This window comes from Oncorhynchus clarkii, chromosome 29, assembly GCF_045791955.1.
Source record: "Oncorhynchus clarkii lewisi isolate Uvic-CL-2024 chromosome 29, UVic_Ocla_1.0, whole genome shotgun sequence".
NCBI classification, from domain to species: Eukaryota; Metazoa; Chordata; class Actinopteri; order Salmoniformes; family Salmonidae; genus Oncorhynchus; species Oncorhynchus clarkii.
The window spans coordinates 9265487-9283867 of record NC_092175.1 but is presented as its reverse complement, the minus strand read 5'-3'; the positions used below and the strand labels follow the sequence as shown (position 1 = coordinate 9283867).

Here is an 18381-nt window from a genome sequence, read left to right as displayed (position 1 = left end):
AATTTGTTCCACTCTCCCACTCTCCCAGGTCCAGTCTGTCTCACCTGTCCCTCTACACCTCCAGCCCAGCCCAGAACCCAGCAGCACAGGACCAGAGACACCCACAAACTCAACACTGCACCCCTCATCTTCTTCCTACACTCAGAACCAGGACTCGCAGTGCAACCTGACCCCAGCTCTAAAAAGGCCTTATCTGCCGTGCAGGAGAAGATTCCTCAGTCACTCTGGGTTGTACCAACGAAACAAAGGCAAGGTTGCAGACCAAATAGGCCAACTAATGTTTTAGTGACGCACAAAATCCTCAGGCCACCCACAGTCTCTCACACAGACCAGTCAGAGTACTCAGCTAACATATGACCTGCATGAGTTAGACGAGCAACAACAATAGACCATCCAACAGTCCTCAGGTTTAGAAGACGTCTCAGCCGGAGTCAGTCTGTCTTGAAGAGTCTCTAAGAGCTTGAAGAGTCTCTAAGAGCCAGGAGACTGAAGAAAATATTGTTGAAATCTTTGGTGTGTAGAACGTTTTGGTTCGTAGAAGGCTGTGGTGAAAACTTTGGTGTGCAGATGTGTATAGAACTTAGTCCTGTTTGGTGGTGTGTCAGAGAGAGGAGAGGAAGAGGATATAGCTGTGGGCTCAGGGTTTTTAAAGCAGCCTCCTGGCAGAGACCAAGGAAAGGAACCGCAGATGCATGCAGGAGTCTGGAGTCTCAGAAGCAGTTGCACAGCACAACCTTTCATTAGAGGGAGAGACCTCTGGGAGTGACATGATCAACAGAAAACAGCTTAAAGAGCACAAACCATTTAATAAAATGTTACACTTTTCTGAATTATTATGTTACAAAGAAACAATACCCACATGTAACCATCTGAAATCACATGGACATTTCAAGGTACATCGTGTGTCGTAAAACAGGTGTTGCATTTCAGTTACGGAAGTAATTTGAGATCCCAATTCAACAATAGAAAGTTACTTACTGAAACTAAATGGCAATTTTCATTCTTCAAATTAGGATTTTGAACACTAGTGAAGGTAATTTGCTTCAGTGGAAGTTCAGAGTAATGCAGTCATTGTTACATTACTGTGATAAACACCTGTTGTGTTGAGGGAAGGGACATTCTGTTGAGTTCACAGGTTTTCTAACCAGACAATGGAAACGAGGATGTTGGTTCACTGACAGAGGAGTAACGGTGCTGCTGGGAGGTTCCTCAAACCTGGGTGGTATTCATTAGTGCACACCGTTTCAAGACGTAGCAAAACTCAAATAAGCGTTTCTTATTGGAAAAGTTCAGGCAGTCCCGCCCTGTTTCAGTCGGTTTTCTTCCGTTTGGCGTCTAGTGAATACCACCCTGATGTTGGACACTCCGGCTGCATCTCAGTAGTCTACAATGGCTTCCTCAGTTTGTCTCCTCTCCACCTGAACTGATCTGGAAACTGGTGATGTCATAGGCCAGCTGTACACAGCAAGTCTGATTGGTGCACGTTAACATGGAGGCCTAGGATTTGCCAGCCTTGCCCCCTCGGCTCCTCCCCCCGGTGTAGTGGAAACTCTTCAAGGGGTTCTTGCTTCGGAAGTCCTTCTAGGAGGAAAAAGGGATGAGACGGGGTTAGATGGATCAGAGTATCCATTACAGTTTTGAAAGTAAATGCTTGCTTATTGTTTGCTGCTCCCAGTGTGAAGGAAATAATGGGAGAAAAAAAAGCTAATGGAACATCTGCAACTCCCCAGCGTGGTCTTTGTTGAGCTAGGTTAGGGTTAAGGCCAGGGGTATAGGGATTATGTTAGGGTTAAAGTTATGTCTGGGCTAGAGTTAGTTCGGAACCTTACCTTAAAGGTCGTCTTGACGACCCCGTCAGGTTTGGGCTTCTCTCTCCTCCTCCTCTTCCTGCCGGACATTGGGTTGGCCACTCCCCTCAGCGTCGGAGGGACTGAAACGGCCAATGAGAATATTGTTTACATATTACCATAAGCTGAGTGTAAGGTTGAAAACCATTATTGATAGGAGAGAGGTCCCTAAGCAATGTGTGTGTCTTACTGAGGTATTCTGGTACGTTCTTCAGGTGTGGCTTGATGACAGCAGGGTGCAGGTCTTTATCGTGCCTCAGCAGTTGCAGGTCTCGGGGGTTGTCCTCAAAGTACGTCTGAGTGACAGAACTGACCAATCAGTGCCATGGAAAAGGAAGAGAAACAGAAAGGGGAGCAGGAGAGAGAGCGAGAGAGAGAAGCCCACTCACCTTGAGTTTCTCTGAGTTGAGCAGCTCCTGTTTGATCTCTTTCAGTCTGGCCTCCCTCACCGCCTGCTTAGTTACTGACCTCATGGCATCCTAGACACACACATTTATTATTACAAAATCCAAACTCATAGACTACCTGTGTATAGCCCAGAGCTTTTCAAACCGCTGGATCTGTCCAACTACCACCCGCTACCGCAGAGCTGGTCCCGAACCCAACCGCAGTCCCACAATGTTATTTTAGGCGTATGTGACGCAGCTCACTTGCCAGCCACATCAAAAACACGCACAAATAACCTAAGTAGTTAAATTACCAGACATTCTCACATGGCCCATTATATTAGTTTTATAGGCTCTCTTTTAGGAGCAGGACGATTTTCAGATGGAGACAAATGTGGGTGAACAATATTTATTTCTAGGCAATGTAGTAAACTATAGCCTAACCATATTTAGGAAGTACATTTCCTTGAGAAGACTTCCTTGGAAAGTTGCCCCATGCTTCTCTGCCCATGCAGGAGGCTGGATCCTACTCTAATTGAGACCGCACACACGCACAAACCTGATCTCGCAGGTATGACCACTGAACTGGAGGCAGCAAGGATGACGACAGCGACACCGTCTACATTTCGCATTGTCCTATAGGATATAGCCTGCCTTTAAGGAGGACGATATTCAAGCAGAGACAAAATGGGTCTTTTTGTATGAAAATTAAAGTTGCTCACCACGGTTGCCCATACGCACTTCCTGCGCCTTTATCCCATCACGTCATTTTTGGATTGCACCCCCACTCACGTTGGTTGAGCGCCATCCACATCTTTCCACGATCCATATTTATTAGCGAAACTTAAGTCTAATCATACTTAAAACTCAATTTCCTTGGAAAGATAACCACCACGTGATTCTCCACCCACGCAAAAGGCAGCCTACGCTCTTTCACTGAGAGCACACATAAACTAGGCGCACTTTATCTCGCACGCCCGACCAGGAGAGGGTTACTTAACTCCAGGAGCGAATTGTACCATTTTTTTTTGTGTGCTTTTAACACAATAGGTAGGCCAACTCATGCAAAGCAGAAAGACGACCGTTTCCAAATGATCTGCGGAAACAACAAAAATAGTTGAATAGTTGTCCGTCTGACCGCCCGCTCCCGACCGCCCGCTCCCGACCACCTGCTCCCGACCGCAGCATGAAAGAATCCAGACCGCGCCGCAATGATCTCTGTTGGGACCCGCAGCCCCTCTAGTGTGAGGTGAACAAGTGTGATATAACATCCCAGGTGTGCTGTACGTACCCGGCAGCGGTATCTGAAGCCCTCAATCTCCTCCATTTTAAACCCGTACGGCTTCAGAGCACACTCAGTGTTATCTGAAAACGCACAACACAGACGCTAGGTCAAACACACACAGACTACCGTTACATCCGCACAGAGAATAGGTTTTGTCACAAAGACAGACTACCTCAGATAGAAACACAGTGCCTGATCTTACCGCCAATGAGTGCGTCCTCCACCTCTGCCAGCAGGGGGAGCTCTGTGTGTGAGATGAAGGTGAGAGCGGTGCCTGGGTTGTCTGCTCGTGCCGTTCTACAGAAGGAAAAGGTTGAATTGTTGAGATTTATCCAATAACTTCATCCTTTGAGCGGATAGCCCAGGGGCAAATTTTGAATGACACCCTCTTCTAGAGCTCCGCTCAAAAAGTAGTGCACTACAGGAGCAATGGGGCGTGATTCGAGACGTAGCCTTTGTGTGTTATTTCAGAGGTGCAGGCTTGTTTCTTGTATTCCGTTGCATTCTGTTGACACTGACCGTCCAACACGGTGGATATAGGACTCCACGGTGGTGGGGAAGTCAAAGTTGATGACGTTGGAGACATTCTGGAAGTCGATTCCTCTGGAGACGCCGTACTCCTTGTCCTTGGCTCTGTGGGAGTCAGGTGTGAGAGGTCAAGGGTCATTGTACCATCACCTGGGGGTGTATTACCTATGAACCGAACCAAACGAAGCAGGGAGCTATGTGAATTTGTCCAATAGAAACTCTCGTTTCCGTTGCGAAACATTTTGCTACAGTGTACAGCATCCTAACTAAGTGACTCCTTCTCTGCTACAACAAACAAATTCAGTCCAACTGGGCACAAACGGTATCATTTCAACTCTGGATAAGGCGTTTAAAACGACCGATTGCTAAATAGCTCAATTGTATGTTGCAGTATCCCATACCTCCCTGCATTCTTCTTCTTCTTCTTCCCTTTCCCCTCGGCAGCCTGCGCTGTGGTGGTGGGATCAGCCAATACCTGCTCGTCCGTGGCGATGATGTAATCATAGAACCCCTGGTTAAACTGGGTTATGATGTGACACCTGGGGTGAGGGGGGGCGAGAGAGCGCAGGAAAGTGTTCAGATTTTGATGGATAAAACGGATGGACGTCAATCAACACCTACATCGTTCCTTCCCACCCTCCTTCCCTCCTCACCTGGAGTGGACAGGCAGCTCAGAGTTGAGTACACAGGTGGGGATGCTGAACTGTTCCAAGAACAGTTTGAGTCTGTAGCACCTCTCCACTGCCCCAACAAACACCAGGGTCTTGCCCTGAACCAGGTGCAGTTTCAACAGGGTGTAGATGAGCAGGAACTTGTCCTCTTCCTCACACTGAACACTGTACTGCTGCAGCTGGGAGCTGTCTGGCAGCTGGGAGCCCTGCAGCTTTAAAATCACCTAGGACGGACACACACACACACACACACACTATGAGAGGAATTCCGACAGAGAATATGCTATCAAAGCAGGGCCGTCGAAAAAAGTTTTGAAAAGGAAAACTAAAATGAGCACTACTCTTGTTTGTCTTACAGGATTGTGCAGCAGCAGTTCCTTCAGGGCCTGGACATCCTCGCTGAGAGTAGCCGACATTAGGAAGGACTGGTAGATCTTTGGCAGGTGGCTGATGGAATGACACACACAAATTAAAAAAGATATACTAAAAAAGGTACATGGGAAAGGGAGATTCCCTCTAAACAGGTTTCCATCCAACCTTTCTTACGCAAGTAAAGTAAATGTCACGACAGGCCTGATGGAAACGTGCCAACAAAACAAAATGAGCCCAGACTAGGTGGGATCCTATTGTGTCTGCAAAGATAGTTATGACTAGGTGGGATCCTATTGTGTCTACAAAGATAGTTATGACTAGGTGGAATCCTATTGTGTCTGCAAAGATAGTTATGACTAGGTGGGATCCTATTGTGTCTGCAAAGATAGTTATGACTAGGTGGGATCCTATTGTGTCTGCAAAGATAGTTATGACTAGGTGGGATCCTATTGTGTCTGCAAAGATAGTTATGACTAGGTGGGATCCTATTGTGTCTGCAAAGATAGTTATGACTAGGTGGGATCCTATTGTGTCTGCAAAGATAGTTATGACTAGGTGGGATCCTATTGTGTCTGCAAAGATAGTTATGCGAGAAATTGCGGTGGAATACAATAACCATCATATCGAAGGAAACGGAGTCAAGCAATGACATGCTGTGTGGTCCTCCCACCACGATTCGAGTAAGCACACACTGTATTAGGCTACAGATCAAATAAGTTATGATGAACTTCACAGGGTGGTGGAAGTGCACGGCGATGAGGGTCGGTGCTGCTTTTCAAACGAATATCGAGCGTCTTATTCCGTGTGACAAATAAAAAATAATCTTGCGCTTATCCCTAATAATGTCATCATACCGGTAGTCTTCCCACACTATCTGCAAGCTATTGGCTAGAGAACACCTGCTATGACCAGAGTGGGTACATTCGCTATACAACGCAACGTTTATTGTGACCTAATTATCATGAGGGGGGGGGGGTCGGTACAAGGGAATTTAACCGCAAAAGTTATTTGTATGTGCACGGTCATCACGCACAGCCCTTTATGCAAGACACGTCAATTTGATGGAAACATCTCTTGTTAGGAAAATGAGCATATTGATTTCTAGAATATTCACATACATCTTTTGCCAATTGGATGGAAATCTAGCACATTTCAACATAACCACTCACAAACAGTACTCCGTTATAGATTGGTGACACTGTCAGAGTGTGTGTACGTCTCTCTGTCTTGGTGTCTTACCATAGCAGGCTCTTGAGGTCGGCCTCGAAGCCGAAGGAGAAGAGCAGGTCAGCCTCATCTATGACCAGGGTCTCCAGCGAGGCCTGCAGGTCCAGGCTCTGGGCACTGAGGTGGGCCAGAACCCTAGAGGGGGTCCCCACTACCACATCTGGCTTTTCCATCAGGATGGGCCTGTCATGAAACACACACACGTAAGTGCAGGTACACACACAAGCATGAAGACTACAGATGCTTTTTCCCAGGCATTAATATGCAGACCAGAACAATGTCTCCTGAAACAATATGTTAGATGATGACAGTTGAGCAAACTGACCTCTGGGCAGACAGGTCAGCCTTGCCGGAGATGTCTGCCACCCTCACGTCTCTGGCACAGTAGGCAGTCAGCTGGCGGATCATGGCCTGTACCTGCTGCCCCAGCTCCTTGGTAGGAACCAGGATCAACACTCTCACTGCCTGCTCACGGACATTCTGGAGAGAACACACACGCAAGGTTCAAGCTGCTCCCGCTCGCTACATCACCTACTACTATGCTAACTACGGATTACTCTTAGCCCAATCGAAAGGCTCTGCCACTACTACCAGAGATGGTCTAAAGCACAGGTGTCAAACTCGTTCAACGGAGGGAAGACTCAAGTCTCTTTGGGTTTCCACTCCATTGTACTTGATGGACCAAAGAATAATCAATTAAGATCACTGGTTAGTTGGGAACTGCACTCACCTGGTTGAGGTCTTACTTGGCTCCGCTCTTGCCTCTATGAATCAGAGAGTGAAAGACTCTTTCGTCTAACATTTTGTGAACAGTCCCATGAATGTGCTATACCTGTTGTTCTGATTTTGTCGTGTAGGAGGTAATCGGAGACAAAATACCCAGAGAGTAGTGTTATTAACCTGACTTTCAGTATGCTGGTCTGTATATCAGTTTGTATTTTCAATGCGAACGCAATTAGCATGCGACTTGCATAGTGTGTCAACAATGGCCGAGTTTAACCCGAAGCACAGACCAAATGTTATCCCACGCAATCAGCCGGCAAATTTCACAAGCACTTCCAGGTGACTGCAAAGGAACACGCTTTGGTCGACAACGTTCGGTTACATGCAGCCATTGTTCACATATTGTGCATCACATGAAACTCATCAGAACCCACCGGTGCTGCAAAACGTTGGGTAAACAACATTTTCCCGTGGATACCCCATCCACACTTCCTACAGCCAAACGTACCAACAGCACAGACAACCAGTAAAGTACGTTTAAATGTCTTCTTGAAACTATTGAATATTTCTTAAAGCGGCTTATTTTGGACTGATAGCCATGGAGTACCCATGGTAACAGTGTTGATTAGACCACAGCCATACCACCCTCCACCCATGGAATGAGTTTGACACCCATGGTCTAATGTTATAAACACCTTGATACAGTATGGCCTTTGCTACTACTACTTCTCACTTGTTTGGATGTCAAGATACGCTGGATGACGGGCACAGCGTAAGCAGCTGTTTTTCCTGAGCCAGTCCTGGCCCGGGCTAGAATGTCCTTGCCCTCCAGCGCCAGTGGAATGGCTTTCTCCTGGATCAAAGTGGGCTGAGCCCAGCCCAAGTCCGCCAGCGCCTAGGTGGGGGGGGGGGGGGGGTCTTAGTTACTAGCTAGGAAATCATATCAGAACAAAATACTGTGTGACGTTATATGATCTCATTCGTTTATTTCTGAAATATTCTGCATGACAACTTCTTGAATTTCCTGGTGATTGTTTAAATAACTAGCTAACTAGTTACATAACGAAATAACGTAGTTACATAGATAACTAGGTTAATTCTACGTCCCATATACAATTGAATACGTTGATATCCAGACAGATTGACAGGCAAAGTAAACACTTTTACATGGTAGCTAGCTAACAGTTAGCTATGGTTAGCGACGGATGTTAGCTATCCTAGCAGCGTTCAGTGTCTACTGGCGTATAGTTCTCGGATTTACATCACAATTGAGGTCATGCAATTTAACAATTCATTTATCCTCATATAGTTTCACAGGAGAGAAGAACATCTACCTTTAAAATGCGATCATCTATGCCCATTTCATGGAACTGCAGCCTGTCGGTAGCCATTTCTTGTCTCTAGTGCTTCCACCAGGCTTCGACACGTGTGTACGTCGCTTGACTTCTACGTCATCCATCACTTGAGCAGGGACGCGTAGAACATGTTTTATTTGTTTTTACGAAAGGCAACATTATTCCCGTCAATTAATATATTTTCGAATCTATATATATATTTTTATTTTATTTTATTAGTTAAAATATTTACAGAACACGTATGCAATAATAGATCAAATAGATTATTATACCACAACTAAATTTTGTAAAGACCAATAGACTCTGGATGGCGATATTAGACTACTTTTCCTTAAAAGAACACGTTTTTAATCTCGATATATTCATGATATATACCTTTCTCCAAGCAGCAGGATACTATGACCGCAGGAGCCACGGGGCACGAACGCAGATTTTTTTTCTCTCTCAAAATATGTCCCCTGCAAAGTGCAGTGCAACTGTTTTTCACAGCATTGCAACCATCTATGAAAAAATAAATGAATAATTTTGACGTATTTAAGCAAAACTTAGCAATGCAACACACTGTATATGGGATACTTGTTGGTTTGTAGAGAATAATACTTTTTTTTTACTAACTGTCTCATAAACTGGGGTGTGAAATACTCAATAGGGTCTCTACTAACCAAATATTATGTTGGGGGACTATGTTACATTGCCTGCTGCTGTCTTTTCACTCCACCCCTCCAAAGCCCCCAATAAAATACACTATATTTGGGGGAAAATACTGGCTTGTAGAGGGTACTGTTCTACCGGTCTTGGCTAAAGTGGGATGGAAAATAGAAAGTAGGGTCTCTACTAACCAAATACGGTTCGTTTTGGAGGTAAACTGTATCGAACATATCCAGCAGCACTTCGTTCTCCACCTCCTCCATAGCCCCAAAATGCAATACACTGTAATACACTGTAATACACTGTACATGGGATACATAGGTTATTGGGTTGTATAGAGAACTATCCTACCTGGATCAGCTAAAGTGGGTGGGTCTCTATTCTCTGTTAACCAAATATGGTTCGTTTTTGAGGGGGGTCTGTGTCTTACATATCTAGAAACACATCTTTAAATTACCTGGTAATATCCACGGTCCTGAAATCAATACAACCTCAACAAAAAATAAAAGAAACCAAAACAAAAATCTTGTTTATTTACAAGTTAAATGTAATGAACACTAACAAGGCTATTAGGACACAGTATAATCACACTTTCTGAACAGGAATGGAGAAAATGATTTACAAGTTGTAGGCTGATATGGGCAGCTTTTCTGTCAAGGCTTGTAGGAAGGATCACATATTTCCATCCATGTCACCAGGAAGGCTCAGATAATGAATTGTACTCGTGAGGAAACACTCTATAACTGCAGGTGGCAGTAAATCACCAACCTTGGCTTTATACCTCTTCAGGTGGCAGAAATGTACCCTTTCAGTTTGTTTACCAACTCATTTTTAACGAGGCAAGCCAGTTAAGAACAAATTCTTATTTACAATGACCAGCTCCAAATACCTATAGAGAGAGAGCATGAGGGAAATGGGGATAACTAGTCACAACAATGCATTCAACTGAAATATGTCTTCCGCATTTAACACAACCCCTCTGTCAACATCCACAGCGCCCGGGAAACAGTGCCCCTGAACACTGCCTTGTTCAGGGGCAGAACAACGGATTTTTACCTTGTCAGCACGGGGATTCGATCTAACAACCTTTCGGTTACTGGCCCAACGCTCTAACCACTAGGTTACCTGCCGCCCCTCATAGAAGTATTAGTAGAAAATGGACTACTTCAAAAGGGAGATGTTTTAGGGTTTGGCCAGGGTAGGCCGTTATTGGAAATAAGAATTTGTTCTTAACTGACTTGCCTAGTTAAATAAAGGTTATATATTTTTCTTTTTTTAAAGCACTTGGCCTTCCCGTTCTGTGAGCTTGTGTGGCCTACCACTTCGTGGCTGAGATGCTGTTGCTCCTAGATGTTTCCACTTCACAATAACAGCACTTACAGATGCCCGGAGAAGCTCTAGCAGGGAAGAAAGTTGACGAACTGACTTGTTGGAAAGGTGGCGTCCTATGACGCTGCCACGGTGAAAGTCACTGAGCTCTTCAGTACAGGCCATTCTACTGCCAGTGTTTGTCTATGGTGATTGCTAATTTGAATGGGTGTCCACATACTTGTGGTGTATTTGTGTGTCTGTAACTTTCTCACTCATCATTATTAATGATTAACGACTAAAACTTCTGTAATTTCTAAATGTACAAACAAAACAAACAAAAATAAAATATAAACCATCATGAATTATGTTTATTTAGAGTTTTTTGGGGGGAAAAAATGGGGGGGGTTCAAGCGTCTAAATCTTTTTGTCCCGAATACAGTGTTATGTTTAGGGAAAATCCAATATGACACATTACTGAGTACCACTCCACATATTTTCAAGAATAGTGGTCACTGCATCATGATATGAGTATGCCAGTAAGGACTGGGGAGTTTGTTTGGATTACATTTTTTTAGCTAAAAACAGGCAAAATCCTAGAAAAAAAACTGATTCAGTCCGCTTTCCACCAGACACTGGGAGATTAATTCACCTTTCAGCAGGACAATAACCTAAATCTACACTGGAGTTGCTTACCAAGAAGATAGTGTATGTTTCTGTGTGGCCGAGTTACGGTTTTGACTTAAATCTGCTTGAGAATCTATGGCAAGAACCTGAAAATGTTTTTAGCCAATGTAGGTGTAAAGGACGTCACGCTGTTTGCTTAGCGAGTACCACTTCCTCCTGATTATGCTCACACTGAGGCTCGAGCCCAGTACCTATGCCTTGCTTGCACACGTGACCACCCTCCCGAAGTATCGTACCAGTCGGCACCACACTAAAAGCTAGCTATTTGCTTGCATAAGTGGGGACACTTCAGACTGAGGAGTACGTTTTACACATCCCCATGTGCTACACTTGCACCTGTCTGACAATTTTTCTCCCCAGAATGCAACAAACTTTGAAAGGTGGTGACCAACGATGGTCATCGACTTGATGGCTGGGACAGAGGCACCAGAAAGAGATCCGCTGAGGTGTGTGATTTGTCTCTTTGTGCACCTCAAAGGAAAATGTATGTTCTGTGAGATTGGGCCATGTGTTCATGTATGTGTGTTACTGGGAGGACAGCAGAGTGAGGGGTTGTGACCAGAAGAGGAGAAGGTGGAAGGAGGAGGAGAAGTGAGCCCATCCCAAAAAGACCTCCACTACCACACCTCAGTCCTGCCCTCTTCTCCTGCTTCCCCAGAAATTGGTGAGTCCACCTGTCATTCATTCATTTATCTAATCAGGCATTCAACAAATCTGTACATCTGGTAATTGATCCTCCCCTCCCTTCTCCCTGTCTCCCCCAGTGTGTCCTGTGACAGTCTAGAGCTCCAGCGTCACTACCCGCACCTCCCGCTTCTGCCACCTCACAATCAACTGGATTGACAGCTTTCCTTCCTTCCTTCCTTCCTTCCTTCCTTCCTTCCTTCCTTCCTTCCTTCCTTCCTTCCTTCCTTCCTCCTAGCCCCTCCACTCACTCCCCTTCCTCTTCCCACAGCCCTGTCTCTTAGGTCCGGCCCAGCCCGAGCCCAACCAACACACAGAGAGAGAGGCCACAGAATAAGGCACTCACACACACTCACCACCCGTGTGTCTTGTTTGCCCAATGGATGGTAACTGTGTGTGTGTCACAGGTGCTGCTGTTGTCCATGGCCAGATCAGAGGAGCTGTACAGACGGTGCAGTATGATCAGACATAACCACAGGTGAGCGCTGTGGGCACCATGCCTCTTTCATCAAGGTGAGGACGGTTACGTTGTGATTGGGTACAGACCGCAATTTACCTCAACTATAATAAGCACATCATCTTTCTCTCCTCTCCCCCTTCTTCGACAGCTCCCAGTGGTCAGTATACACACACGTTCACAGTCAGTCCCACACACACACTACACAAGCACATGTTCATGCTCACACACTGGGGAGATTAGATGAATTTGTCCCGGGCGTCCAGAAAGGCGTGTTTTGCACTGGGTTAAAGATGAGTGTATCCGTTTTGGAATCGGGCAGCCTCCTGTTCAAAAGGCGAAGTCGGACCCATAAAATTGTGACATAATTGGCTCAAAACAAAAGTGACGTAAGCATGATGAGTATTGATTTAAAAAAAAAAGCTTTATCTGCATTCCCAATGAAAACTAGTTTGAAAATACAAACAGATATTTTATGGAAAAGAGATGTATGTTTCTGGACGATGCATCATGCTGCCTTGTTGACAACATGACCGAACAGATTTGAGAAGGGCACTCCTCCCTCACCGTTTTTGCCCGTTCACGCCACAGGCCGTAGACCGGTGCCCCACGGCTCAGTGTAATCAAATCCGCCCGCTCTCTCAACTCTCACAGATATACACACACATATACATAGGCAGTACAACAGCCAATCAGATGCTTGCTTTGTTTTGTCCTTTTCCACTTTATGTGGCACTCCATCTACAAACCAGTAACAGTGAATTGGAATGAACAACCCTCCCTCTCTCTCTATCAGGTATAAGTGTCTCTGTTACCTGATGTCTGGCGGATGGTACCTACGGAGGAGGACAAGAACACATTCAGAACGTAACATCAGATGTGTGCGACCTTGTGTTTGTGAGTGAGTTCCAGCCATATTATCTAGTAGTCACAGCTCGCTGCTATTCTAAGGCTTTGACATTGTCTGTGTATCAGGACGGGGCCCCTCTCCCTGCCAACCTGTGCCTGGTTACAGAACGTAGACCTGGGCTAGCCCCGTCCCCCTCTCCTCTCTCCTGAAGCAGCACACCTCAACAACCAAGGAGGCCTTCGAGGTAAAGTAGGCCCCTAGACCACACAGAGTTTTACTGATATGTAATGTACTAATCTGCTTTGGAGTAAATTCATCCTCATGATACAAAATAAATTATTATAATGACCGCTCTCTATTCTCACCTGCAGTGACAGGTGAGTTGACCTTCACAACATCTTACTGTCACTAGGGCTGTGGCTCACACCTACCCAGGTGCAGGAGTTGTTGAATAAGGTGTGTGTGGAGGGACAATGTCCATACAAGATAGCCTCTCGCTGGGAGGAGCCAGAACCTAATATCAGCATGGAAGGCTATGCATTCTCTTATCTAAAATTAGATGATCATTCTAAGAAATTCCTTCTCTGTGTCAGGCGATTGCCTCAAGGCCAGGATGTAAAGTGGATATTCCAACGGCCCTAGAGCTATGAGATCAGAGGTGTTTACACAATCAATTTAAATAAGGAGAAATGGCCTCACTTTTACTCTCCTGCTGGATGATAACGTTGTGAATGAGCCATCCTCACACCATTATACACACACAAACACACACACACACACGCACGCACGCACGCACACACACACACACACACACACACACACACACACACACACACACACACACACACACACACACACACACACACACACACACACACACACACACACCACACTGAGCGAAAGAGAGTGGTGGCCAATAAAGATAAGGATCTGTACTTTACTCTGTTTCTACAAGACAACTATAGATATTGAATAGATAATGATATAATGGACAAACAGAGATACTGGATACATCTACCTTCATTACATGCCACAGTTTATGTAGGGTATGTTTTTGACCATGACACCACTTAGGATAGACAATGACAAAGTCCTTGTTTGAACCATTACACAAACACATTCATAAACAGTCATATAACATACAGTCGTGGCCAAAAGTTTTGAGAATGACACAAATATACATTTTCATAAAGTCTGCTGCCTCAGTTTGTATGATGGCAATTTGCATATACTCCAGAATGTTATGAAGAGTGATCAGATGAATTGCAATTAATTGCAAAGTCCCTCTTTGCCATTCAAATGAACTGAATCCCCCAAAAAACATTTCCACTGCATTTCAGCCCCGCCACAAAAGGACCAGCTGACATCATGTCAGTGATTCTCTCATTAACACAGGTGTGTTGACGAGGACAAGGCTGGAGATCACTCTGTCATGCTGATTGAGTTTGAATAACAGACTGGAAGCTTCAAAAGGAGGGTGGTGCTTGGAACCATTGTTCTTCCTCTGTCAATCATGGTTACCTGCAAGGAAACACATGCCATCATCATTGCTTTGCACAAAAGGGCTTCACAGGCAAGGATATGGCTGCCAGTAAGATTGCACCTAAATCAACCATTTATCGGATCATCAAGAACTTCAAGGAGAGCGGTTCAATTGTTGTGAAGAAGGCTTCAGGGCGCCAAAGAAAGTCCAGCAAGTGCCAGGACCGTCTCCTAAAGTTGATTCAGCTGCGGTATTGGGGCACCACCAGTACAGAGCTTGCTCAGGAATAGCAGCAGGCAAGTGTGAGTGCATCTGCACGCACAGTGAGGCGAAGACTTTTGGAGGAAGGCCTGGTGTCAAGAAGGGCAGCAAAGAAGCCACTTCTCTCCAGGAAAAACATCAGGGACAGACTGATATTCTGCAAAAGGTACAGAGATTGGACTGCTGAGGACTGGGGTAAAGTAATTTTCTCTGATGAATCCCCTTTCCGATTGTTTGGGGCATCCGGAAAAAAGCTTGTCCGGAGAAGACAAGATGAGCACTATCATCAGTCCAGTGTCATGCCAACAGTAAAGCATCCTGAGACCATTCATGTGTGGGGTTGCTTCTCCGCCAAGGGAGTGGGCTCACTCACAATTTTGCATACGAACACAGCCATGAATAAAGAATGGTACCAACACATCCTCCAAGAGCAACTTCTCCCAACCATCCAGGAACAGTTTGGTGACGAACAATGCCTTTTCCAGCATGATGGAGCACCTTGCCATAAGGCAAAAGTGATAACTAAGTGGCTCGGGGAACAAAACATCAATATTTTGGGTCCATGGCCAGGAAACTCCCCAGACCTTAATCCCATTGAGAACGTGTGGTCAATCCTCAAGAGGCAGGTGGACAAACAAAAACCCACAAATTCTGACAAACTCCAAGCATTGATTAAGCAAGAATGGGCTGCCATTGACAGCATGCCAGGGCAGATTGCAGAGGTCTTGAAAAAGAAGGGTCAACACTGCAAATATTTACTCTTTGCATCAACTTTTTGTAATTGTCAATAAAAGCCTTTGACACTTATGAAATGCCTGTAATTATACTTCAGTAATCCATAGTAACATCTGACAAAATATCTAAAGACACTGAAGCAGCAAACTTTGTGGAAATTAATATTTGTGTCATTCTCAAAACTTTTGGCCACGACTGTACACATACATGTTAAGTCGCTCTCTCTGTGTGTTCAAGTAACTGTGGGCTGTTACGTGGAGCTCCAGTGAAGGAGGAGGCGTGTGGCTGGAAGTCTGGAGGGTCCAGGGAGGCAACACCAGGTGTGGGGGCTGAGGTGGTGTCTAACAGGGGCAGTGTGGTCAACATCCCCAGCCTGCTGCAGGCCCTGGAGGCAGGAGATGGGACAAGGCAAGCCCCGGAACTCAGCATCACAGCCCGACAGGACACACTCGGTTATACATGCACACGTACCTCTCTCTCTTTTCATTCTCTTTCTCACACACACGCTCACTCACTCAGTCACTCACTCACTCACTCACTCACTCACTCACTCACTCACTCACATAATATGTTAGACTCCTATTATACATGTTGTTAATGTCATAGATTTAGACTGGTTAACCTTATTTTCTCTCTCTACCACCTCCCCCTCTTTACCTTTCTTCACTCTCCCTTGCTTATGACAATTTGTTCTTAACTGACTTGCCTAGTTACATAAAGGTAAAAAAAAAATTTTTTTTAAAAGTATTATAATATGCTAATATGGCTCAAATTCGCCAGCCAGGAAGGTCTTAGTAGCAGACTGGAGAAGGTTGCGCTTCCGATCTCGTCCTATAAGAAGCCGAAGGAGGACGCTGGTCACATGATTGCCCTCATCCACAAGATGCAGAAAATGGTGTAAAAGGTGAGACGTTATAATTGATAAATAAACAGTCCAATGTTATAACAGTGTGTTGCCTCACAATCCTCAATACGGGTTTGTCTAGCACAGACGACAAGTCTGACCCCATCAAAAACAGAGACGGAGGATGAAGAGCCCTGATTGGTTGGAGCAGAACAGAGGAGAGAAGATGAACTTAAAAGATTACACTACTACTACACACACAATACTACTACAGTCACTCTACTGGGATGATAGAGTGACTACACACACATACGTACATGATGTGTTTCTCTTTCCAGACTGTCACCACACAGGAGACCATTTCAACACTAGAGCAAAATTATAAAATGTATTAACTTCTATTTATTTCTCAACTTACTCCCTAGTTCTGAACTCGTCAGGAGAGATATATGTATTTTTTTATGATAATGTAAATGTTACTGCAAACATTCTTCCTCCAACAATTACTTCCATCCATGGTTGGAATGTGATTTTGGAGGAATAAACACGTTTGAAAACATTTGCACGTCATTGTCAAGCTATTTTGGTATATTCCTGTTGTATGTGTGATTTGACAAGGAAAACGATTCTGGCCTCAAATATTGGACTATCTTCTCACACAGCTAATTTTTCACACAGCAGTGCAGCTACGGGGAGCTAGAGCTTCAGCCGTACAGGCTGAGACAAACTAGCCTAGCCTATTCATATGTCCGAGAGTTGTTATGATTCTGAACGGTCAGATATATCCAGCAACAATGACAAAAAGCTGCTATGTGGGGAATCAAAGATGGCTTTTCAGCTTGTTGTATTGTTATTGATACCATGTCTTGTCTTGAGGTGTTTAAACTGACCTCGTGTAAATGCTAATATTTGCAAAGATTCGCTAACTAGCTAACTAACAAATGTAGCAATGACATTTGAGAGACAACAAGTGCTCATTGTGCAAATGTATTTATATTTTAGTTAAGTACTTGGAGACTAAATGTAATTTAAATGTTATCAATAATCTAAGCCAACCACGTCTCTTTTGCCCCATAGTTGCGCATATGTCGGTTTTGTTGCTAAACAACCAACCCGTCTATACAGAGGCCCAACTACAAATGACTGTTGGTACTCTCCGATGTCAATATATTTGACTGTAATGTCGGCCCTACCACTGAGTTATAATAAGAACTGGGGATTTCTTCCAAGATGTCTGACCGTTGTTATCAAGGTAATCTACTAATGTTTGCATATGCCAATTAGTCTTACTTACTTAGTCTGGGTAGACATTTGATTAGCTGTGTGCTGCATCATATGACCTGGTCTGCACAGTCACCCGACCTCAACCCAATTGAGATGATTTGGGATGAGTTGGACCGCAGAGTGAAGGAAAAGCAGCCAACAAGTGCTCAGCATATATGGGAACTCCTTCAAGACTGTTGGAAAAGCATTCCAGGTGAAGCTGGTTGAGATACTGTCAAGAGTGCACAAAGGTGTCATCAAGGCAAAGGGTGGCTACTTTAAAGAATTTGTTTAACACTTTTTTGGTTCCTACATGTTTCCATATGTGCTATTTCATAGTTTTGATGTCTTCACTATGATTCTACAATGTAGAAAATAGTAAAAATAAAGAAAAATCATTGAATGAGTAGGTGTGTTAGAACTTTTGATTGGTACTGTACATACTTTAGTATACTGTACTTGAAATACCAGGATGTCATTGCAACACAAAATAAAATCACTATACTGGTCGTATAATATAAATACCATCAAAGGATAAATACTATACAATCAAAAAACTGGAATCTTTCTCAACTGCATTTGATTTGCACAGCAGTGTATCCCAGTGGAGGGAGTTGACAGTGCCAGTCCCACTGTGGTTGCATGTGTTTGATTGAATTCCAGACTAACATTACTGCTAACTAACATTACTACTCGCCTTTGAGTTTCCCCAAACACCACATGGATATTTTTTTAAGTATTTTTCTAATGTAACACTCATCACATGC

General features: G+C 44.5%; 1 protein-coding gene and 1 pseudogene across 2 annotated transcripts; one reads left to right on the top strand and one right to left on the bottom strand.

Moving 5' to 3' along the window:
• Positions 1 to 786: 786 nt before the first annotated feature.
• On the bottom strand, positions 787 to 8476 carry LOC139388304 (DEAD (Asp-Glu-Ala-Asp) box helicase 56). 2 transcript variants are annotated; one of them, XM_071134903.1, is made up of 14 exons: positions 8374 to 8476; positions 7773 to 7934; positions 6642 to 6796; positions 6329 to 6499; positions 5074 to 5164; positions 4700 to 4941; positions 4448 to 4585; positions 4038 to 4151; positions 3721 to 3815; positions 3525 to 3598; positions 2237 to 2326; positions 2038 to 2143; positions 1830 to 1930; positions 787 to 1581 (listed from the first exon to the last, which is right to left on the bottom strand). In XM_071134903.1, the coding sequence occupies exons 1-14, from the start codon at positions 8428 to 8430 to the stop codon at positions 1498 to 1500; spliced, it is 1680 nt and encodes a 559-aa protein (XP_070991004.1). In that variant the 5' UTR covers positions 8431 to 8476; the 3' UTR covers positions 787 to 1497. The 2 variants fall into 2 exon arrangements, with proteins under 2 accessions (XP_070991004.1, XP_070991005.1); XM_071134904.1 differs by having other exon boundaries at positions 787 to 1578; positions 8374 to 8467.
• Positions 8477 to 12100: 3624 nt separating this feature from the next.
• On the top strand, positions 12101 to 16549 carry LOC139387803 (cell division cycle and apoptosis regulator protein 1-like; annotated as a pseudogene).
• The last annotated feature ends 1832 nt before the right edge of the window (positions 16550 to 18381 follow it).

Bases quoted from the DNA above. Each gene is read 5' to 3' on its own strand.
- LOC139388304 (XM_071134903.1), bottom strand. From the start codon at position 8,430: ATGGCTACCGACAGGCTGCAGTTCCATGAAATGGGCATAGATGATCGC. The intron at 5,165-6,328 runs GTAAGACACCAA...TCATTCCATCAG, and splicing joins GACCTCAAGAGCCTGCTATG to CCACCTGCCAAAGATCTACC. The intron at 2,144-2,236 runs GTGAGTGGGCTT...TCTGTCACTCAG, and splicing joins TCAACTCAGAGAAACTCAAG to ACGTACTTTGAGGACAACCC.